General features: G+C 37.6%; 1 protein-coding gene across 1 annotated transcript in view; it reads left to right on the top strand.

Moving 5' to 3' along the window:
• Window positions 1–25,274, top strand: part of GPC6 (glypican 6) — a 797,652-nt gene that overhangs the window by 426,887 nt on the left and 345,491 nt on the right. Inside the window, exon 3 of the mRNA XM_074815455.1 lies at window positions 11,809–12,200. Coding sequence (XP_074671556.1) covers window positions 11,809–12,200 — 392 coding nt within the window. The remainder of the gene's footprint in view (window positions 1–11,808; window positions 12,201–25,274) is intronic.

Here is a 25,274-nt window from a genome sequence, read left to right as displayed (position 1 = left end):
ATGTTTCCATTTTTCAGAAGTTCTCACTGTTGAAAGTCTTCTCAGTTATTTAGATTCTCATTCAAGGAAGTATGTTGTCTCAATTAAAAACCAAAAGGTGTGTTTTCAAATAAATCCCTATTTTTTTTTCTAGCTGTACTTGAGATATCTGCCCCTTATTGTGTCATATGTCTGAATGTTTCTCCCAAATGAATAAGTACATATACATTTGGAAAAAATAAACTTATTGGATTAAAAAGTTTACAATAGTCTCTTATGATATGTATTCATTTTACTTCCCTATCTTACCAGACTGCTAAAAACTTTAGTCTTTCAGATAATGCAGTAGTGGAAACCTTAAAATCACCTTATCAAGCAATAATACATATACTTACATAGGTATTAAATTAAAATACTAGCACTGATACAGTGAGGTTGATATGAAGAGACAAGCTCCTGCAAGGTGTGAAAGGGAGCCCCCATTTTAGAGCCCAAGCCAGACATCTGATCTAAAGCCTTAAAGAATATAAAGGAAGAGCTGGAGCAAGGTTTCATGCTGATGTTCCTCAGTCGGGTATCTGGAGTGAAGCAGCATATGGCCTGGCTGCAGGTCCTCCTGTGCTTGACAAGACATACAGTTTTTGGGAATCTTTGTTCTGCCCATGTGTTCACAGGAGATGGTTTTAGGGGTATTGATAGACTGTATCTGAGGAATCTCTAGAAAACTGAAGTTTAGCTCCCTTACCATTTTCTCTCTTTTATTCAGTTGCCATTTCCCTGTTTTTCTATCTTCTCTCCAACTATTTTTGTCCTCTCTAGCTTTTGCTTTCCTGTTTCTCCTGTACTGCCTCATTTGCACTTGTTTATCCTCCCATATTTTAGAGTTTCTGCAGTAGTATAGTGCAGGAAAACAAATATGGCATGGGTCATCCTGGACCCTTCACCACCTGCTGCTCAGTAGGACTGATCAGCTTTTCAGCTTGTTCCTCAAATCCCATCTCAGAGGGCTGTCACTTTCATCTGGGAAGATTTATATGACAGCTAGTAGGAGTTTCACCTCAAACATGACACGGTGTTAATGTTATGGCCAAAAACACTGGAGAAATACCAGAATATTGCACAAGGAGATAGTGTCTAGCACTAGTTCTAGGCACTGAATGGAAAGATTTTCCCACCAGAAGTGATCCCGAATCTCCACTTCACTAGGATCAGGAGGAAGCATTGGATACCTGTCCCAATCCAATGTCAGGGGAGGTTTCAATATGATCCCAAGAGCAAGATTAAGACTCAAACAAGGTCAAATGCCATACATCCAAAACAGTTTTTTATTATTAAAAGTGAAGAGTGATAGCAATAGGACAGAATGGAAGGAAAAGACAGAAACCAAGCAAGCACCCAGAATAAAGTCACAAGAATAGTCACCACCATGGATCCAGCAGCATCCCATTGGTCCTTAGTCTTCAGTTCTTCATAAAATTCTCAATCACCTTTTAAGTTCATTTTATCAGCTGATTAGCATATCTGCCCACCTTTAGTTTTTCCTCTGTTCCCACAGGTTTTTGCTGACTTCATGCTTCTTGAGCAATCATCTGGCTTCTGGGGCAGAAACACTCACCTCTTATCAGTTCAATAACAAAGGCGCAAAGTCATTAGCAATAAAATAGAGCCACAAATTATCGGGCTTATACAATGGCCTGTGATCAGCAGTCCTTGTGCTTGATGAGAAACACCCGGTTTCACTCAGGCCACCTCTGAGATTTATCTAAAGAGTTTGCCAGTACAATTGCAAGGGAGTGGGAGGGTGCATCCTTCGATACACTCCTGCTTCCTTGGGTGATATTCCTTAGATTAATTACAAAGGCCACAGGTGGTCCTTGATGAATGGTCAAGGCTTTACTGACACCACTTGTGACTCAAAGCACACACACAAACAAGCTTTGAGACAATCATTTGACATTTCAGTCTCTCAAAATACCAATGAGGAAAACATGGCTTATGCCTACATTCCCTTATCAAGCTGTCAGATAAAATCCATGTGGTGTGAGGAATTACATCTGCCTGAAAGAGAGGGATGAAGATTGTATAGTAGGAAGGGCAGACAACTGGGTCTCAAGATCACAGAGAAGATGGAAGAAGCAGTAAATGGTAGAAGGCCTGGAAGTCCAGTGACTTCTGTGAAAAAACCCCAGCAAACAGACAAACAAAAAACCCATACAAAAATCCAGAAATAGGTTCTAGATCTTCTAGCTCCTACTGAGCCATACCACTTCATTTCATTGCAGGACATAGGAAGGAGTCAAAGCTATTGTTTGTTTGCTTAGAGGGTCAACAGCTTGTGGGTTCATTGAAATATTCTTGTCAATATGTTCAACAGATTCAGCAACTAATCATTAGGCCAGCATAGAAACACAAAACTTTGGTATCACTACATGACATATCCATTTAGATGGAAACATTGTATGCAATACAGCAGCTAATAAATGGGAACAATTCCCCAAATAAACTTGTCCTAGGAGCTTTAAGGCCACTCCTGTGTAGTTCAATCAGAGAAAAAGTAGATTATACTGTTTGAAATCTAATGTAACCCTAAATATACACCAATCTTGCAAAGACCATTTTTTAGTTCCTTGTACCGTATCTTATATCTAAGTTTCCTTCTGACTGGAAAACTTTCCCAGTAGACACAGTCTTAGGAGAGGAGAAGAGGAGGTTTCTGCTGAGAAGGTAGGTCAGATAAAAATCAGTCATGCAACATCTTGATCCAGTGAACTGATGTCTGCAGATGAAGATTTGTGTTGACTTTAAGGCTATTCAAATACAAACATTCTTTTTTAATCCCTCACCTTTGAAACTTCCAGATAGGAAAGTTTATTGATTTCACAAAGTCCCTTAGGGGACCCAAGGCCTTTCTACCAGCACATGAATGCAGATCCAGGATCTGAAAGACTGTTTTCTTCAAAAGCATTAGATCTTTTCCTACATTTGTAGCTTCTTTGAAGTCAACTGTATTATCCTTAACCTTTATCCTTAATCTATGATTTTATGCACTGCCTTGTTTTAAGTCACTGATTGCCCAAATCTCATCTCTAGGACCGTTGTTGCTCCTTAACTTTTCTACTATTACCTTAGAAAAAAAATTTCATCCCTCTAACAAACTGAGAACATTTAAGTTGACTTCCTGACATTTAAGTTAACTTAGTTTGATGTCACAAAAGAAACATAAAGTTTCCTGCTTCAGTGAAATTTGACAGTGTAGATCAATTTACAAGCAAGAAATTCAATTGTACCTCTGTATTATTACAGTAACAAATAGTACTGCACGCAGTGTCCAAATAGTCAAGAAACAACTGGGAAACCAGCCTGGATTTAATACTGTTTGGCCTTAATGGTGCATGGGGTTCCTTTGAGTGTGGATGTAGGGAAATTGGATAAATTCAAAACCAAGTAAATTATCTTGTGGGTAGTTTTATCTTTTTTTGTTAGTGGAGTTAAACCATAACAGAAGTTATTAGCTGCATTCAGGGGTGTCTGGAAAAACCATCAACATGACTTCATTACCTCTTAAACTGCAGACTTATATACAATATTGATTTTATGAATATAATAATTTCCATAGGAAGTCAAACTTCAAACTGCTCTTACAGCAGGCTTCTGCCAGTTAGCTCAAATAGAAGTCTTTGCAGTAGTATCTCTCTCAGGTCTCACATCTTGGTGGGTTTTTTTGATGTAATATACCGGTTTCTTTATAAATGCTAAAATGAGCTTGTTTCAAAGAGAGAGAAAGGTGAAATGAGATGGAAAGGAAAACTGCAATGGATTTACAGCAGTTACATTAAATATAACTGTGCAAATATGTCTTAGCTCTCTGCACTTACAAGTGTGATGTGAAAGCAGCTGCAGTTCTAATTTTAAACGTATCATGATGCACCCAGACTGATCTGTTTGATACCCATATTTCCACACTGAGATTCAGGAACTGCACGTCCTACTGGGTACCTAGTCAAATGGATGTGATCCAGTAGATGCTTCAGAAAACACCCCCTTCTTGCAGCTGAATAGGGCCCAAGAACCACTTTTCAAACTCCTCAATGACAGCTCTTCACAATGGTCTATTTTGTTTAAAATATGAGGAAGTAACAACAAAAGATGCTATTCTAAAACAGGTGAAGAAACCCTTCTCAGTCCCATATGTACCTAAATCTAGGTTGAGATTTCTGCCTCTGAAGCCCAGTTCCAAAGTATCGCTGCTGTCAGGTTGTGGTTAATCACCACATTGTAAATAAAAGTCATCGAAGATTTCAGTTTTCCTCTGGCCAGTCAGAGCCTCCTTCCAGACGAATGACTCCTGCCCTTAGTCAGTTCAAGCTTCTACTCTGAGAACAGGTATGAAGGCATGCAGTGGCTTCAGTGCCACATCCTCCCCAGCACAACACCTGACCTCTGAACACCACAGGTCTGAATCTAGTGATAGCAAATACTGCCTCTGGTTTGGGATCTGCTTGTCAAAAAATTGCCTACTTTTTTTTCCTTCTTTGGACAGAATATATAAATTATTCTATCTTAAATCAGTTTTATCTGGTTGGTAGCAAGGCAATTTGTTGTTAATTGTCCCTTATGTCTTCTGGTCCACCTTATACTTCCCTCTATTAAAAGTCAACAAACTTTTAATATGTTTAAAAGATTGTTGTAGATTATAGGCATGGCAAAGAATTTTCATACAAAATGTTAGATGATAAATCTTCTTAACTATTGAACTGGATATTTAATAGCCTCTAGTGGTGCATAGGGAAAAACAGAACAGTCTCTATATTTTTAAACAATTGTTGCACTGAGTCCCATAGTTTATATATTGTTAATATAATTTTCATGAAAGCTTTAAATGTTTTTCAGAAGAAACTGTGGTGACTCATGAATGTTTCATGAGGCATTATGCATTTTTATGAACATATGATGTAAAATTCATCATTCTGAAATTCACAGATAACCATGAAATGCTACGTGTCTCTCTTTGGTCGTGGATATTCATGACAGTACTACTGCTGTAAGTGTTTAAATGCCCATTCATAAATATTCTAGAATGTCACCTTCTGATGCCATGTAACATTTTGCTTACATTTTATGAGTACTTCACTTGGGCATTTTCCACTTGATAATGAAAGTAGAACCTTCAGGGACAGTTATTAGTGTATATATAAATAATGTGTAAAGCATTGCTTTGTTTTTATTCCTAGCATTTTCTTACTTTGTTATTGCTATAAGTTCAATGAATTCTTTGAGGGGATCTTGAGAATTTCAGGTTCATATTTATAATTAAGGATACATTATCAATATAAAGTACCAGATGCAACAGAATATGAATTGAGATTATAGAGAGCAGTAAAGATTTCAAAATGTTTTAATATCTAATTTAATAGTTCTCATGTGAAAGTGACATCTCACCTAGTTGCAGGATTGTCTGTATAGAATCAATGGCAGGATCAAGTCTCCCTTTTAGATATACTCAAGTATTAGTAAATGACCTTTTGCAGTGAAGAAACAGTAAGTTTAGCATTTAAAGGTTACACCTGCATCCACTGAAGTTGTTGTTAATGTTCTCATTGATTTCAGTGTTGCAGAATAAAGTCTTATAGACTTTTATCAATGCATGTAATCAGCTTTGAGTAGATGACAGATACTTTATAATAATGTTCATTTGTACAATAACTCCTTTGTATATCGGTGCTAAATAATGCCTTAAATTCTTTGTCAGATTAGGTTCCCATTGTGATAATGGCATTCGGTGTATAAATAGTAGCCTAGCTTTTTTTCCATTTGCCTCCACCTGATCTAACCTGTCCAACCCAGCCCATGATAGATGTGTTTGTTTTTCTTCCCCAAACTCATGTCCATCATTTTAGCACATGACAGTACTGTTTGCATTGTCTCCATGTTCCACAGTGGGGAGTGGTAAGGATGGAGCCTCAGTGGTCTCCCTTTCGCCTGGGTCTCCTTCCTTCCTTGCAACAGCCTGACCAATAAGGGGAGAAGTCATGGACTCTGGACAGGAGGCAGGGAAGAAAGTAGTAGTGAATTATCTTCTATTATCATGTCTTGCAGTAGCCTGAGAAATGCAGACGTGCATCTTTACTCACAGCCTTTGAAACTGCACTGGCTTCTAAAAAATTTAGTAGCATCCAAAAGATTTCATAATGTCATGATATTTCCAGCTATAGGACATTCTGGAAGGGTATCGATATCCATTAACAGCTAAATCACTTCACCTATAGGTGATTTTACCCAAGACGTAAGTAGAGGATGTAAATCAGCTATTCTGAAATTTGTAATTATAAGACACATTTAATTATCTGACTTGTGTTTCTTAGCTTTAAACGCAATGTGTATATATTCAAAATGGGTTTAAAAAGGAGAGCAATTTTCAACAGGCCTCATCACACTGCAGCTTTTGTTGTTCTTAATAGGAACTGAAATTTGTTTCCTGGTTGTGACAGTTGAGTGTTTCTAAAGGTCAAAGCTATAAGGGAATTTTAAAATTAGTTATTCAGACTCACTAAAAAGTAATACCAATGCACTGGTAGCCTTATGCATATGATTTGTTCACTCTTGAATATAAATACAAATGTAATGTCAAAAATAGGAAAAAAAATCATCTGCTGTAAGTATTCTCCTTACAGCAATTTCTTCTCAATCAGGAAGTTAAATTGAGTTCTTTTTGTTTTGTAAGGTTAGTTATTGTTAGAAGAAAGTCTCTGGAAACCTAAAAAACCAGTTGGAAAGTGAAAAAGCATGGAAACCACATAAGTTAATTTCACTTGAATTTCCTTGAGATAAATCACATCTTTCACTAATTTATACCATTGTGGAATATGTTTTTTAAAAGTAAAAGGAAAAAAAGCCTTTGCAAGAATCCTGCAAAAAGATGAAGAGTTCACCAAAACATTTTTTTTTCATGAATGTCTTCATGAACAAGGAAAGAAAGACAGAAATAGAGCAGTGCAAAAAAAACAAAAACAAAAACAAAAAAACCCTGCCATTGAGGTATGTCATGAATGTAAGTATCTGTACCTAAAGAATCCCCAAAGAACCTTTCTGTCCAAAAAGGTAGTCAGCTTACATGAATTCTAAAATCCTTCTTACCATCAGCCATATCAGGACTGTGACATTCAAAGATGTGAAATGAATTTAGGTACCTAAAGTCCACGTGGGTGTAGCAGATGCATGCACATCTTCACAATAAATGGCAGATCACTAGAATTTGTATGTCTAAATCCTCAGAGCTCTTTGAAGATCAATGCCCACAAGCAGGACAACAAGGCTATAATGGGGAACTGCCTGTATATTTTGGGTGGTGCTAGTCAATGATGGATGAAATCAGTTATGCCACCCTGAGCAAAGTTTTCCATAAAGGCTGTTGTAAAATCGGACATATATACCTGCCCAGAACCCCTGAAGAGCTTTGTGCAGCTGTGCTGTTTTTTGTTGGGTAGCAGTGAGACTGCACATCCAGTGTATCAGATTCACCATAGTACAGCATTCAGATCTCAAGTTCTGCTAAAAAGGAAAGCTGAGCAGAATATATGGTAATTACATGAAATTTCTTTTTAGTCTTTTTGGTCTTAAATCTTATGCATATCTTTTTGGATTTGGGAACTGGAAAACAAACTGTTTCTGGTTTTGTATCTTGTCCTACAGTCAGATCTTGGTTTTGCTTAAATTACAGATGAAAAAGAAATTACAGGGGAATTTATCAGGCTGGGAATGATCATAGAACATCAGTTCCAACATAATACAGCTTTGTTTATCTAATAATTGCCTCTAGATGGTTGGGATTATATTTTGTTGAAGGCGGTTATTACATCATGTCAAGCTGCAATATTATCCCCAATCCTGATCCACTGATTTATGGTGACAATTAGTCAGCACTTTGGAATTAGGCTATCTCCCAGGCTGAATTGCATTATGATACTAGATTGCCTCTGTTAAAATAGAGTGAGAAAGTCAGCTTTCAGTTGACAATGTAGTGTAAGAGCTAACAAGACCCTATTTTTTATCTGAGAGCAGGACCTACCATTCAGTAAGAGACTAGCAATGCATTGTGTCCTTTCACTTTGTAACTCAGTTGTCTTATCATAGACAAAGCAATTCAGAATTCATTTGCAGGGACTGTTACTATCTATCTTGTATCCTAAATTTACAAATAATGTTTGAAAATGAAAACTAGCTTAAGTGTTATCCATTGACTTGAAACCCACCATTTAAGCTTATATAGAACATGTAATGGTTTGAAACAGCAATCTTCTCTCCCTCTTTTCAGTAGCTCAGTGTACCTTAGACCTTATTCTTTCCAACTCATAAGCAGAACTGAATGGGCTTCCTGAAACCCTCTGGCTAATAAATGAAAGTTGTATAAAAACATGCTTGCAACATAAGACATACCCAGGATATATTCTGTCATAAAAATGAATCACCACTTAAAATTAGGAAAAATTATTTCCAGCATTAACACTGCTCATGACAGCCTATTTTGGCAGCAAAAAAATTCACAAGATATATATTTTAAAACACTGCACAGCTCTGTCTTATATAGATTCTCCTCTCCCACCCTACTACTTGAATGCCTTCCAGAAGCACATTAAGCAACATGACTAATGTCTGTCTCATCTTCATTCTTTTACTTTGAGCTGAAATATTGCATTATTTTTCAAAAGCTACCTGCAAGTTGATGAAATATCATCTTTGCAATGAACATAAAATCTTTAAATTACTGCGAAGACCATGGAAAAATTCAACCTTTGCAGAAGCAAGTACAGTTTCTCCTGATGTAACTGGACAAGTGCCCAGTTATGCCAGGACACAGTTTCTGTATGTAAGCATTGCAAAGCACACTACCTTCTAGATGTATGGAAGATCTGCAGACTAAAAAAGCAACTGATCCTTCACAGCAGCATTCATTTTGCTGGAGGGAAGTTGATTGAGAATTTTTCTAATTAGTACAACAGAGGAGATCTCTTCCTCTCTGGAACTAAAAAGGTATCCAATTTTTTAGTGGTTCCTGCTTTATTATCCTGATCCTGCACAGGATTACTGATGCAGATAACTCTCTTGAACGAACTGTCTTTTGTATCAAAGCGTACAGAAGACTAACGGTCTAACTTTTTAATGGCATAATAACTTACTCTAAGCAATAGCTCTCAAAGACTAGAGACCTATGAGAAGAATAAAAATTAAATAAATGTACTGCTATTTAGAGGACATTAGCTTTCCTACAGAATGCATTTGTATGGTGTCACATTTGTACTAACATGAAATTTAAGCTTGTGGAGTTACTGATAATGTTTGTACCACAGTATAAATAAGGATTGCAACCAGCATGGACCTCATTGTGCTAGATGCTGTACAAGCGCAGAATAAATGTCTACCTTTCCCTGAAAAGCTTTGTTGGCTTCCAACAAACTGACTGTGAGATTGCTGAATAATACCCCCCACAAAGAAATAGTAGGTTAACAGTCTCAGACTAAAGGAGCTATCTGCAAACTAAGTTGTGCTATTCTGTGACTGACTTATACGATAGCATGATCTTTTAAGATAAATAATGATATTTCCAGTATAGCTATGGATTGGGAGGAGCCAGCATGTGAATTTCTTACAGCAGCCCCCCAGCATACAGAGCATTATGGGAGAGAAGGAGAGGAGCCTGGATTCACTGCTTTCATGATTTCTTTCCCAGTTGTCATTCAGTGCACTGGCCTGACAGTCTGGCTTCAACCTTAAAACAAATTTTAATTTGAGCCTCAAGTTCTCTGCCATCTTTTTGCCTTCCAGATTGTGTGACTAGAGAGCTATATGTATTCAGCAGTACAGCCAGTGTGCATTATTTCTTAGAAGAAGAAGTGCTGAATGCATAAAATAGTAATCAGGATGATTCAGACATCAAGGATACCACCAGGTCAGGGTTAGCAGTGAAAAACAGCTTTGTTTTGCTTTTCTCTTAAACAGCTTTGTCAGAACTACTGGATAATTTGGAAAAACAACAGAGAAGACAGTATGTTGTGGACCTCAAGTTATTCTATTTGGCAACAAAGAATAGCAAGGGTTTCTTTTTGGTTGTGGTTTTTGTGGTGGGTTGGTTTTTGTTTGTTGTTTTGGGGTTTTTTTTGCTTTTCCCTGCATAAACTATTTGGCAAAAGCATATTCTTTTCCAGATGGAATTTATTCCATATGAAGACCTGTGGTTTTAATGACAGTTTAGACATTGATACATTTATTAGAATATATTTTCCCTTTAATAAATGCTTTGATGTAGCAAGTATGTTCTCAATGTTCTGTGTATACATTTTAATGATAACCCCTTTGCAGTTATCTGGGAGATCAAAGACTGCAGCTCTGCATAATTTCTGCCAAAAAGAAGAGGTTCTTTTCTTACTGAGTCCTTGTAAACTGGTCCACAGAGCTCGGTAGCTTCTGCTTTCAGCTGATCATAGTTACAAGTCCTCAAATTTAGTATAGATTTTTTCATACATAGTCTTACTTGCCATCCTGTCTTTAGCACTGCAGTGGTTCTGCATTTTTAAGTCACTGTAGCCACAGCAGGGGTCTACGTTAAAAGAGTATTCGTGTTATCACATTAGCAAAGACTGTAAGAAGTCATCATGTCCTTGCAGTTAGCACACACAGATGTGTCTATGGGCAATGACCACATATTTAGAATCTGGTATCCCAGAGCTGGCTGCATGATGACTCCTGCATCAGTGTGAATCATTTAATTGCAGCAAATACACGTGTTTTGCCAAAGGTGTTGCCATCTCTGCCTTGCTGTCTGCAATGCACCATTTACAGGACACAGCAGTCATTGAACTCTTTTCCAAAGGAGGTTTAAGAAGGTTGACAAGCGGAACCTGTAGGAAGATAGGATCTTCTAAAAACCAGGAGAACCTATGCCTGGTTTTGTCAGATGTGTTTAAAGAACTACTGTACATGCTCAGTGAATTTCTTGGGAAAACCTAGGCATCATATGGCAGTTAAAGGATCTTAACAGAAGAAATGATTACATATTTCCTCTGTATCCCATGGGCTTTGTTTCCAGTAAGAATAAATTCCACAAGCCAAAATTTGTAAAGAGCCCTGAGTAGATAAAAGGCACAGAAGCAGTGAAGTCTGAAATCCTTTCAATAAAAGGTAAAGTCTGCTGTTCCAAAACCAACAACTGGCACAAACTGGAATTAGTGGTCTGGCTATGACATGACTGGTGGAGGGTTCTAGTCCTGTTCTTCAATAGAGTAACAAATTAATGAAAATACTAACATTTTCTTAGTATTACCTAGACATGTAATATTTTTAAGAGGGATTCTACTCATTTCCACTCAGATCTCTTTCAATTTCTCTTTAAGAATATTTGCAAATAAGTTTTCAGATTTATTTCTGTGGTGTTCTTCTACATTGTAAAAATTTCAGAAAAAATAATGATATTACTTTTAGCTTAGATGATTTAGTAAACTGGCTATGGAGGATACTGCAAGGGACAGGGATCTCTATGTTCAAATAGTACATGAAGAAGAAGTGGAACTACCCTTACTGAAGTTCTTTTAAATGGGTTTTTCATGTTCATGTTTATACATTCTATATCATTCTACCTTGTTGGGGAATTCAGGTTATACTTTTCTTTACCTCTAAATAAAGCTACTTCCTACCCAAATAGATTAATTTCACCAGTAAAACGCTGTGGTAACAACGTATTAAGACAAACTTTACTAATGGTAACATAGGAGTGCAGTCAGAAAACCCTTTGTACCTTACTAAAAGGTATCTGTCAACACCTGCTTATTTTCCCTGCAGAATTCTTCCGAGAACTTCTGGAGAATGCGGAAAGATCCTTAAACGACATGTTTGTCCGGACGTACGGCATGCTGTACATGCAGAACTCAGAGGTGTTCCAGGACCTCTTCACAGAGCTGAAACGGTATTACACGGGAGGCAATGTGAACTTGGAGGAAATGCTGAACGATTTCTGGGCTCGGCTTCTGGAGCGGATGTTCCAGCTCATAAACCCTCAGTACCATTTCACTGAGGACTACTTGGAGTGTGTAAGCAAGTACACAGACCAGCTGAAGCCATTTGGAGATGTACCCAGGAAGCTGAAGGTTCAAGTGACTAGAGCGTTCATTGCTGCACGGACCTTTGTTCAGGGGCTGACAGTAGGCAGAGAGGTTGCAAACAGAGTATCCAAGGTAATCTAAAATGAGGGGGGGTTTAAGCTTGAATTTGTTTCAAACTTGCTAGACAATTGAAATCTGATTGTGCACTTTTTTTTTAATATGGGGGGGGATGTTAATTGGTTGGTTTTTATGCCTAATGATATACTCATCCTAAGCTTATAAACAGGGGCAACAGTTGGTTTTAATTCCTTCTGGAGATACTATGGCAATACTGGCTGGAAAGCATTTCTCTGTGCTTAGGACACAATGAAATACCAATATACATCAATGTTGTAGCATGGTAGTGATTGTCATCAGTAATTATAAAACTGGCTACATATAGAAAAGATGATGATTATGATCAGAATTTAAATGTTTCAAGCAAATTTATGCTGCTGTTCATTAGGGCAGTACAGCCCTCACAGCATTCATCCATCATGCAACTGGGTGATGGATTTTGTTAGAAATGTCTAGTCATGTTTTTGATGAGAAAATAGACTAATAGTGACACCTCTGGAGCTTGAGCTTTCCCAAAGGATGGTTTGACTCACAGTTATTTTAGTTTTAATTATTTATCTATGCAAATATTTATGACGATTTTAATCCTTGAGGGCTTCACATAATTAAAGCTATGTAAGAAAAAACACACACAAAAATAACCCATCTGGGTACCAGAAATGTGCCTGAATGACTTTCTCTCATACAGTGTTTCAAACTCAGGTATACTTTCTGAATTGCTGTTTCAACTAGATACTTGTTCTGTGATCTGGCTATTTCACAGTCTTCATAGTGTATTTGGACCTTAAGCATATTCTGAATTCTGAAATGCTCTAGTAAGATCCACTATGAAATGCCCAAATATGTCTGAATGATAAATGCATGCATGATTTTGATGCTTGTCCCATGCAATACTTTTCTGCATTTACAAGCCTAAGCCATTCCTCTTCCCCAAGAGCACTGTCTCACTTGCCTCATTGAAATCACAGTCAGAAGGTGAGGTAGAGGTAAGCTGGTATATTATACAGTAGGCTGCAATTCAAGCACTCAACAAGGTGAGACTTCTAAACTTTCCTTATTCTGTATGATATGATATTTTGCAATTACAAATTCAGAAGCCATGAAGTGAGAGAGGTAGTCATCAAGTGAGAGCCTTTTAAAATCTCAAGTGAGATTTTACGCCTAGGAGATTGCATGGGAGGAAAGGGTCATTTTGCACTTAAAAGTCGGTGAATGAAATACATGATCATGTCTGGGCTACAGGGTTGCCTTATCTTTTTTTCTGGCCCTGTCAATTCTTGAAGTACTTTCTGAACAGTGACAGGGCATCGGTATGAAATCCCAGTCCACCTGGTCTGGTTGGGGACAGATATGGCTGTTAGCCTCCAAGCATGCAGAACACATATCTGCAGCCCGTTTTCCTCTGAAGAACAATGATGTCCCTGTGGATGAGGTTTTAAGTGAAAGTGCTGAGCTATGATGTCACTGTTGTTGGTAGGCATTAGGTCTTGCTGCATCGACTGGATCAGACTGTAGGGAGTAAACTATGTAATTCATGTAATAGATGTGTAATTTGTGAATCCCAGATTAAGGTATGATTTGTCTGCTGAGATGTCACTTTCCCTGTGTGTGTACATGGCTGTACAGAAGGTGCAGGTGTCTCCCCTCTCACATACCCAGGAAATGTTTTCATCTCTCCTGTTGGGTTTTGGACACATAAACTCTTTCAAGAATAGGGTTTATCACAAGATCACTAAATGATCCTGTGATCCTACCAGCTCTGTAATCATAAAGGGAGCCTTTTTGTAGTGTCACTTGAAGATGATAATCATAGCTCAGTAATGCTTCTGTTTTTTTCTTTTAACATGAAAGCAACAGTTTAAAAGTGCTTGGTGGCTGGTGCAAGATATAGTACAGATTCTTTGCTTTATATATACATAAATAGTGATACTCTATTAGACTAAATCTAGAATACTGTGTTCATTTTTGAACCCTTCCATATAAGAAGGACATTGACAAACTGAAGCGAGTTCGGTGGAGGACACCAGCATGATCAGGACTGGATTACTTGTCCTGTGAAGAGAGGCTGTGGGACTGGGCCTTGTTCAACCTGGAGAAGAGGCAACTTCAGGGGCACCTAGCAGCAGGTCCTGATGCCTGTAGGGAGATCATCAAAAAGACGCAGCAAAGCTCTTCACAGTGGGGCATGGTGGGATATGATGGGCATGAGTTGAAACAAGGGCCAGTTCAGACTGGATATAAGGAGATGCTTCACCATGAAGAAGATCAAGCAGTGGATCAGTTGCCCACAGAGCCTGCGCAGGCTCAACCCATGGAGATCCTGATTGTACAAAGCCCTTTGAGATGACCAGGTCATGCAGGTCTGAGTTCAGAGCTGACCCTGCTTTGAGAAGCAGGTTAGACAGATCTTCTGAGTGTCCTTCCAACTCGAATTATCATAGAATCATAGAATCATAGAATAGTTTGGGTTGGAAGGGACCTTTCAAGGCCATCAATCCCCCCTGCAATGAGCAGGGACATCTTCAACTAGATCAGGTTGCTCAGAGCCTCATCCAACCTGACCTTGAATGTTGCCAGGGATGGACCATCTACCACCTCTCTGGGCAACCTGTTCCAGTATTTCACCACCCTCATCGTAAAAAATTTCTTCCTTATATCTAGTATAAACCTATCCTTTTTTAGTTTAAAACCATTACCCCTTGCTACAGGCCCTGCTAAAAAGTTTGTCCCCATCTTTCCTGTAGGCCCCCTTTAAGTACTGAAAGGCTGCAATAAGGTCTCCCCAGAGCCTTCACTTCACGCTGAACAACCCCAACTCTCTCAGCCTTTCCTCATAGGAGAGGTGTTCCATCCCTCTGATCATTTTTGTGGCCCTCCTCTGGACCTGCTGCAACAGGTCCATGTCTTTCCTGTGCTGAGCACTCCAGACCTGGACGTGATACTCCAAGTGGGGTCTCACCAGAGCAGAGTAGAGAGGCAGAATTACCTCCCTTGACCTGCTGGCCACGCTTCTTTAGGGTCATTATCCTATGATCCTGTTAAAAGATTAATGAAATTAACATTTTTACTTAAATGTAGAATATGCTTTGATTGCAAAACTGACTTGGGTATTAAAATCTCAGTGGCTATATTCATACCCACAGCAAATGGTAAACAATGCTGGCTTTAGGGACTTTGTGTCATATGCAGTCTGGTGAGTCAGATGCAAAGAACCCCAAGTGACATCAAATGTTCAGGATTGATAAATAATCTGTGGAAAGGCTGTGATTACTCTGAGAACCAAGCTTTCATGATCATATCATAACTGTGGATTTTTACGCTGGTCTGTCTACTGTAGAAAATGACAAATACTTTTCTTAAACATAATTTTAAAAGACTACAACTATACCTTAGAGTTAGCATGTAACTTTGCAACCAAAAAAGAGGTGGGTAGATATTTTTTGTTGCTGTTTTGAAAGTCATCCAGATACAGCATGGAATTCATTTTCATGGTGCTCTTGAGAGATTCTGTGATAAGAATGCCACATCTAGGTAAGTCAAGAGAAATGGAAAAAAGAGAAAATGAAAAGAAGAACTGGTACAGTTCTTTTACAGAAATCTTTGTCCATTGTCTGCTCTGGCTGGAAACAGGGGAGGATCTCATAGCTGCAACATCATGAGCTAAAAAGATTTGTTACTTTCTATTTGTGGACCCATTATCTCACTGAACTGTCATGGTCAAAGCCAGTCCTATACAAAAACATTGAGCCTACACCTTAAACACATTGAGAAAGGGATTTATTAATGAGAAACTTGGTAGCAACATCTCCTTTGGGCCTTTAATTTACTTTCTCAGCCTCTACTGGCCCATTTCTCTAAAGGAGTTGGTGGGTCACACACTCAGAAATAATTGTTCCCTATCTAATATCAGGGATACATCTTTTCTGAAGATTTCTCTTCAGAGAGGGTGTAATGTTGGTACTGACTGAAAACAATGCAGTGGGTGTATTCTCTACAAAGGAGTTGTACTGCCCTCTTTTTCCATTTAAGTATGCACACAAGCACACTCAAAATAAGCAACACCTATCACAAACATTTTCCTCTTACAATAGTATTTTGCAATTTGCTTGTGTCAGTAAGATTATAATTTAGATAAATCCCAATTAGATAAATTAGGAGGGAGAGTGGTTTTGTATTTTTTTCAAATATTATATTTCAGTTGTAAGCAGACATAGTTGTGTTCCATCTATCTGAAGTTGTGCAGTTTTAGTTGAACAGTATTTTCATCATCTCAAAGTCCAGTTGCACTCTTTAATTTTCAGAGATTTTAAAATCTTTTCCTTTCTCATACTAATGCATTAAAAATTTGTCAGTCTGTGTTGCTAAGGGCTTGTTAAATCTCCACTCAGTGAAGTATATTTCCACTGGCTTGAGTAGACTTCAGCTCACTAAATTCCATATATGCTTTGTAAAGCTATGTATGCATATAAGCAAAAAGTAATTACACTATTTCTTAAAACTGAAGAAAATACTGAAGATATTTCTGAAGTTGCTGCCAGTTGTGATTTCCAATAATGTGATAGAAAAGACATATACATATTTTTCATGTTCATCTTTTACTATACCTGAGCTCTGGATACTTTGCAAGAAAATAATACTAAATTATTGTCTCTGACTCTAAACAAAACATTCTCAGTGATCATAATACTCTCTTTGAACTGTCACTGAGTGCTGGAAAATGTAAGCAAAAGAACAAAATGGGGAAGATAAAGAAATTAAAATTTTAAAAAGGGATGGTCTTTATGACTTTCCAGGAGCTTATGATTCCTGAAATACTTTTCCCAAATATATTCATAAGTGAATTACAACAATCATAAAGCTTGTTGTACTTGAGAATTTTTTTCATTAAACAAGGAAGAGTTCTGGACCAAACACAGCATGTAGAAAATAGAAATAGTTCCCAAGAAAAGATTAAAACTGAAGCTAAGGGTATTTCAAAAGATAGTCTAAATCTCTAACTGAATGCAAATTTGCCAAAAATACCATACTAGTTGGTACAGGCAGTACAGTTTCCTTAACATGGTGTTATCCCATCATGATAGCATTCCACCCAAAGAAAATTTTTCCTGGAAACATTTTTTTTCCATATACTTTTCATTGAAAGTTAAAGAAAACAGGGGGGGGGGGGGGGGGGGGGTGTAAGCACATTTTTTATGTTTCATGACCATAACTTCTCAAGCCTGGCTTGTACCGATTTCATGTTTTAACCTGGGTAAATACACATTGAGAACATATGAGTTTAGTAGAAAAAAACAAATAATGAAGTATGACTGGTCGGTCCTATCCAAAAGCACAGTCATTAGCCAGCTGTCATTACCCCACTGCTATTCAGAGCTCTAATTTAATCCCAGACAGACAGTTACATCTTTACTGGCGCTTGCACTGAATCTGGCTCACTAGGAACAGCAAGTGAGTGCAGAGTACTTTTATTTACATAGATCTAGAGGTTTAGTTATTGTTTGCTAGTTTTGCTTTTCTCTAAGTTTGGCTGTTTTCTGGTTTGTATTTTTTCTGAATTTGACCACTTTCTTCCCATTATATACTTGGATAAGGACAAGAAGAATTGTTCTTAGTTTGACTTTGCCTTTCACACTTGCAAATTCATGCTACTGGCAACAAAAGTAGTTTTTATACCAGGAGTAAAGCAAAGCTTAGCTCAGGGGCATCATTAGGAGCAGTTAGTGATTTTGTTAGTGGCATAAACATCAAAGATTTGTGACCCAGCCGCTAACAACTTATTTCATGAATGCATTTAAATATTAATTATCATTTATTGCAAAATAAAAAAGGCTGTTACAATACTTTTCTCATTGAATGGCATAGGCTATATGTCTCCCTCTTTTTAAACCAATTAAAACCATTCTTCCCCTGAATATTATTAAATTATGTTAATATCAGACTTCTTATTAGGAACCTGGTGATATATGGGCAAAGTGAAACAAATTCAGTAATACAATTATAAGGTTAAACCCAAGATTAGTAGTGAAAAGCAGTCTCTAGTAATTGCCTGTGATTACTTCTACTCACAGAATGCCAGGCCACTGCTTTTTTAATACACTGAATCAATATTCTTACAAACTCTGCTTTTCATGGTTTATAAATAAACATTCGACAGTTTGTGAGAGCCATAAATAAAGGTCAATATTGAATGTCACACTGATTCAGAGTGTAATTATTGTAGGGACGGGGGGAGAAATATGACATGCTGATAACTCAGGTAATTAAAAGCCAAAACGAATAGTACTTTAATGCTGGAAAATGTGATTTGTAGGGTGTGACAGATAAAGAGCTACGTGTCCTGTATATTTTAACTTCATTGGCTGTAGAGATTTGGCTTGTTAAAATCACAGAGGCAAAGGAGATCTAAAAAGGAGTATGGTTTTCACTAAACTTTATTCCTGAGTTCAAATTGTTACTTTAGGAACAGCCCAGCAGAGCAAGCATAGCTTTTATGATTGCTTCTATGTCTATTGTTTTAAGGTTTTTTTCAGTCATTTGTTAAGTTTTGAATGAATTAATATATATTTCCAAGAACTGCATCATACTGTGCTATGAATGGGTCACATTCTTTTTTTCCTCTTCCTGTCCCTTGGTGTTCCTCAGGTGGGGAGTCGAGGGATTATCCAGCCAGGGGAGTTTCGGGGCTCAGAGATGTCTGTGGCATAGAAGCAAGAGGAAATGGTATCTACACTGGAATGCTTTATTTGAAGTATCCTTGAATTGACATTCTCCAGCTATGCAGGAAATCTTTCCTCCTTTCTTGGAAAGAAAAGGGACATAAACCAATCTAGTTAATTTGCAGACATTTCATGGGAAAATAAACCAGATGCCTTCCAGACATCCCAGATTTACTGCAGGTGCACTGATCTATTTTCCTCTTTGTGTGCACTGGAACATCAAATGTCCCAGAAGAGCTGCTCAGGAGAAAAGGCCTAAAATGAAACAGCAACTCCAACAAAAGGAAAACAGAGGTAGGAGGTCTGCAAAAGCTGTAGTCCATGTCCTGTCTATTAGAATTGTCAGATATAGTCCAGCCTGGCCTCTCCATTTCTTAGGTCCTTAAATTTCATTCAGCTAGCTTTGTATTGACTTTAATAACCCTGTTTAACTGAGTCATACTGCTCAGTAAGACATTCAGTCTTGCTCAGTATCCCTTAAGTAGGTCTACCAACCTGGTTTATTCCTACTATGTACCACTTCATATCTCAAAATTTGCAGTAGTCCTGTCTTCCTGGATTCTTTGTATCATTTATAAGCAAAGATCTTCTGATTACAGTGCTTTTGCTTGTTTGTGCTCTTTTTTAAATACCTATGACATAGAAAACCTTTTAGTTCAGTTTTACATGAAACTTCTACCTACATATTAAGAACCAAATGAAAGTATTTTAGTTTAACAATGTCATTAAATACTATCATGACACATTAGAAAAATAATTATTCAAATCAAGGTTTTCTTTAGTATTGACAGAAAGCACATTTTATACATTTTATCCTTCAAAGTTTTCATACTAGTTGTATTGCCCACCTATAAAAGAAATTGATATGGCACCTGCAGAGACTATGTAAAGACAAAATGTAGAACTTCAGAGGAATTCCTAGAACAAGGGATGTATCCAAATGCATGTCATGATACACATCCAAGTCATGATAAAAATAATGGTGAAGAAGCAAAGCTCATCTAGGAGCTTGCTGACCCTGCTAGAATTAGACCTTCGCTGTAATTAATCTTACACCAGGTTTTACATTTTTGCTGTTTTAGCACAGGAGAGTAAAAAAAAAAAATCAGAAGAATCAAATGGAAATAGGAAGGACATTAAAAAGTCTGAAGGTTAAACAATGCAAGGAGATCTATATCATCTTACAGCATGCTGACTTTTTAGAATGACTCTTTTTACAGATTGTCTTCATCCTGTTTTGAAGGCAGCCTATGAAAACACTGTTTACCAATCACAATTTGATAAAAGCAATTCATTTTATTTCTCATGTGAGCCAAAAGCACAAAAACTAATAGATTCTTCTGCCTTCAGGTTTCTACAGAAGACATTAGTCAAGGAAATATCTGATTTACCTAAAACTCATCAGGAATATTAACTGGAATTTAAATGCATATCTGCTTAAGTGTTATAGTCAACAAAGTCAACAGCAACACATTGAAAAAGTAAATTTCTTTGAGACTAAAATAATGAAGTCTGAAATCAGCGATGTGGTTCTACCTGAAAGGAGGTTGCAGAGAACTGGGGATGAGTCTCTTTAACCAAGTAACAAGCGATAGAACAAGAGGGAATGACCTCAAGTTGCACCAGGGAAGGCTTAGACTGGATATTAGGAAGTATTTCTTTACAGAACGGGTTGTTAGGTGTTGGAATGGGCTGCCCAGGGAGGTGGTGGAGTCCCCATCCCTGGAGGTGTTTAAGAGTCGGGTCGACATAGCGCTGAGGGATATGGTGTAGTTGGGAACTGTCAGTGCTAGGTTAATGGTTGGACTGGATGATCTTCAAGGTCTTTTCTAACCTAGATGATTCTGTGATTCTGTGAAGTTCAATTCTCAGTTATTCAGAGTCAGTGAGAGTTGGCTTCAATGTTTGCTTAAGTGTTGCATCTCAAAATATATCTCAAACGAAAGATGGTATGAACATAAGAATACAAAATGAAGCACTTCATTGTCAGGAAAATAACAGTTGTGGTCATCTGTAAATTTTTAAACTTATCCCCATCTTCCCATGACTGCTTTGTTTTTATGCCACAAGCTTGCCATGTTTTTTCTGTAACCTTTTTTGAAGAGAAAATATTTTGTTTAGTCCACATGTCTAAAGCTATCATTGCTCTTTCTTCTTTTCCTTTCCTCCTTCTACTTTTTTTTTTTTTTTTAAGCCCTTAGGAAGAATCCATTCCTTGAGTAAAAACTAAATATACCAGACAAAACAGTTGAAAAATAGGGCTTTGAATAGGATGACGAGGATTTAGTTGACCTCAGCTATACACATCTGTCACCATTACATGGCCAAGAGCAGAAAGTACAGAGAGAGGATTTTAATTCAAGAAATGCCTGCTTGTTCTTCATAACAGTTTTGCCATCCTTTGGCAGCTGGCATACAAGATTTTGCCTTTCCCCAGCATCTCAGTGCAGTTTTATCCTGCAAACAACTTCCTCATTCTTGAAAATGGTTTTGCTTTTAAAACTGCCAGAGATGTTTTGATGTTCAGGTCTGTCCTGGTACTATGCTAGTTGGACTTCTGGTCTCTGATTTCAGAGTATTTATCAATTTTGCATGAATGCACCACTGGAGAAATTACTGGATTTATTCAGGAAGCATGTACAGACTCCCCACTTCACCCCTGCTTATGGGATTTTCAGGATCACCAAGCAACAGAATTGCATCTGCATTTGCCTTTTGTACTTTTCATCCCATGATTCTTTCATTCACATCCATATGTTGGCATTATTCGTGCATCCAAAAGCGAGTTTGTGTAAGGCAATATCTGGCAAGCTGACAAAGCTAAGCAGGGCTAGTACACTTAATTCACATTTCCTGAGTAAGTGCTCTGCATGCTGAGTTGTTATGCCAAACCATTAGCAGTTCTCTCAACAACAGAAGACACTGATCTAATTGTTCTATTTCAAATGGAGGTTTTATGCATCCAGTTGATAGAGGGAAGCCTGAGCCACCAAGGATGGATCTGAATTTCACAAAAGTAGCCTTCAGCCTACAAGAAAGAGAAAAATTACAAACTGCATTCTTCTCTTCAGCAATTTGCTGGCTCAACAGTACCACCACTCACTGTGATGTTACAGCACACTGTGACAGCTGTTATGAACTCTGTTTTTCAGATATGACCCAAAAGAAGTTAATGCATATGGATCTAAGCACTTGATCTTCTCTGTGTGGGAAATGCAATAATTGACCAGTTTTGGTCTGTGGCATCTAAGCTGTATGAACTCAAACCAGCTCAGGCCTAGGAGCTATGGAAACATATAAGGAAAAGCTTCTCAGCTCAAGCACCATCTTCTTTTAGCTCTATGGTCTTCAGTATTGACAGAACAGGGAATTAGATTGGAGAAAATCTGACTTAGTACTTACCCATACAGATGTGGCCATCAGCGCCTAACTCCTCCCTTTCACTATGCCAGACACCAAACCCATATTAGATGACAAACTCCTCCTTGTGTATTCCACACCCAAAACAAGGATCCTCTTGCCATATTTGCAATTTTCTTTATCAGGTTGCTGTGTTCTTTTCAAATCTGGCCACAATGCCTTTTATATTTGCCTGTTTCCCAGTGGAAGAGGGAACTGTTAGAGGCATTTATGCATCTAATTTCTTCAAGCTAAATCTATTATTTTGTTGGCTTTAGCTGATGATATTAATATTAGAGTGCCAGTCAATTCATTGCTTATTTGAAACAACAATTTAATTTTGTACACTATTGTGCAAAGGATAGCCTGAACAAAAAAAAAAAAAAACACAGTTTTCTTCCAATCTGAGTGTTAGTTTTCAATTTACACTGACATTTTCTTTGGCTAAGGGGTGGCTATTTTACCAGCTAGTTTGAAATTCAGCACTGAGACAGCTCAAGGCATACTGTGGCCTTTAGTCCTGGAGATCTTGAGGTAAACTTCAAGGGAGTAACCTGCTACCACATAGAGTACAGGAAGACAGAACCAAAAGATGTTCAGAAAGCTCCTGGCAACCTATCTATCATGCATAAAATGTAGTTTTGTAGGAAAGAGAAGCACCTGTGTATCTTTCATCATCACACATCTGTTTGTAAAGAACAGTGCACATCTGCTTTTCAAGGAAAACATACAGAAACTGAACCACAGAACAAACTGCTGTCAAAAACTTCCACACTGATCCTCAAAACTGAAGTTCTTTTGGGAGTCGTCAGGATGTTTCCTGGCCATAAGTATGAGATTAAAGAAATCTCTTAATTCAATACAACTTTTTTATTGCTATATAATTCATTGTATGTAGCATTCAGCATTTAACAGTAAGACAGAATGTACCAACTGGAAATGAATGCAATTCAGGTTTTCACTTAAATCAGAGTTAAAATTTTGTGTGAAGAATGTTTGCAGGTTAATTTATGCTCTCGAGTCTCCAAAGATAACAGAGGAAGCTGGCTGCCAATATCTACTACTATACATTTACTTTTTCTTCTGTTTTATTTTACAGTCTTCTATATATAGTTACAGAAATATTTTTAAAGTGTCAAAAATGTGAAAAAAAATTATTTATACAATAAATTTTATTTCCAAATATTCAAAAAGGGGGGTGGGGAACAGGAGAGGTAAATGTTAAACCTAAACTAGCTCAGCTGTCTTATTTTTACGCTGACTCAAAAGAAAGCATCCTATGGCCATATCTTATTTTTGGTCTGATTCCCCAGAACTGGTTCTCAGAGAAAGGTCTTCCTGACTTAGCCTAGTGCTGAAGCACAGTATACCAGTACAGAGCATATTTTTATATGTAAAGGTCGATTCTCTGTTTAAGATTCAGTCTGTGCCTCCTTCTCCTTCCTCCCATTTTCCCTCCAGAATCAGTAAAAAGTACCTTAGCCATTGACTTCAATCTGAGCATGATTAGGGTCTGATTGTTCAGGTCTGTATAAAATCAGGTAGAAAACAAAATTTATTAAGCCAAAGGCCTTTACAGGGAGACTGAAGAACTTACTGATAAAAACTTATTGCTGAGGAAATTTGGGTGGAATAGCAGATTTTCAGTCAAGAAATGACCGTTTAAAGGCATAAGAACAGCACTATGAGTTAACATAGGTAAAATGTTTATAGACTATCAGTATATGTAGTTAAATTCACATAAAATCATCATCAGTGAAATTTCACCCCTGTGATTTAGTTTAAGCACACTGTAAAAGTTTAATGCATTTCTGAGGCATGTAGCATCACCTGCCACCAAAGACCTGTTCCAAACTGGGGAGTACAGTGTTTGCAGTCCTTAAGGGTAATCCCTGTGCTCTGTGGCAATTAATTACAAACAGAAAAGCAGAAGAGATTACATACATGAAGAAGAACATAAACAAAATTCACTTCTCCAACTGACTTGTAAATTCTTGCTCACTCTAGTGAATGAACTGACTGCCAGGGCTTGTTTATTACCTAAGGATTGGTACAGGCACAACATGTATACAAAGCCCTGAAAAGGGTGTATCTATGAAATTGGATTGAGATCCATCATCTGCTTTCTATCCATCAATTACTTATTTGTAAGAAAGATTTTCCTCTATGAGTTAAAATGTTCTGTAAGCCATTTTTTGAACAACAGCTACAAAGTGACAACACAAAATACTATTCAAAAGAGGTGTTGGAAGAGAAAGCTCTGCTAGAGACTGAACTTTTTAAAGTTTTGAACATTTCTCTTTTATCATCCCATCTGCAGAGATTCAGTGCCACAAGGACATTCCCTTAGGCAATATCAATACAGTGTGGAGGTTTATGAGCCAAGATACACATCAAAAAGAATTTTAATAAGCCTTGACAGCTATATTGCATTAATAGTGCTGATGTAGTGAGGTAGGACCTACGCAATGGCGTGTGTAAAGCACTAAGGTATTCTTACTTCTGGCTAAGATGTGACATAGAAAAGACTGTCACTTGGTGGCAGAAAGAAATGTGTTAAATAAATGTATTGAATTATTTTCTTTTTACATGATCAAAATTCTTTTCCTGGTGACCATGTATTGCTCCTTAGTAGGAGGAGTAAGTACCTATCAAGGAAAGATTAGATTTCCGTAAAGTAAATGATCCATTTTGCCACTTTTTTCTCTTGTCCTGTCTTCGCAGTCATGCATGCACATGCACACACATGCGTGCACACACACACACATACAGAGTCACAGAGTGCCATGTTGGCAACTAAAGCAGTGGGAGTACTCATCTTGTTATATGAGGTGAATTGGACTATCTTGTTTTGCACAAATTCATAGTTATTGAGGCCCACCTGTGTTTATGCTCAAATATATTTCAGCATGCAAATAGAGAGAGGACTGAAGTTTGTATACGCGTATGGGCACACAATCTAACTGCAGGTAAT

Source organism: Strix aluco, chromosome 2, assembly GCF_031877795.1.
Source record: "Strix aluco isolate bStrAlu1 chromosome 2, bStrAlu1.hap1, whole genome shotgun sequence".
In the NCBI taxonomy this organism is placed as follows: Eukaryota; Metazoa; Chordata; class Aves; order Strigiformes; family Strigidae; genus Strix; species Strix aluco.
Note: the sequence above shows the minus strand (reverse complement) of the source record. Positions and strands in the feature narration are given on the sequence as shown.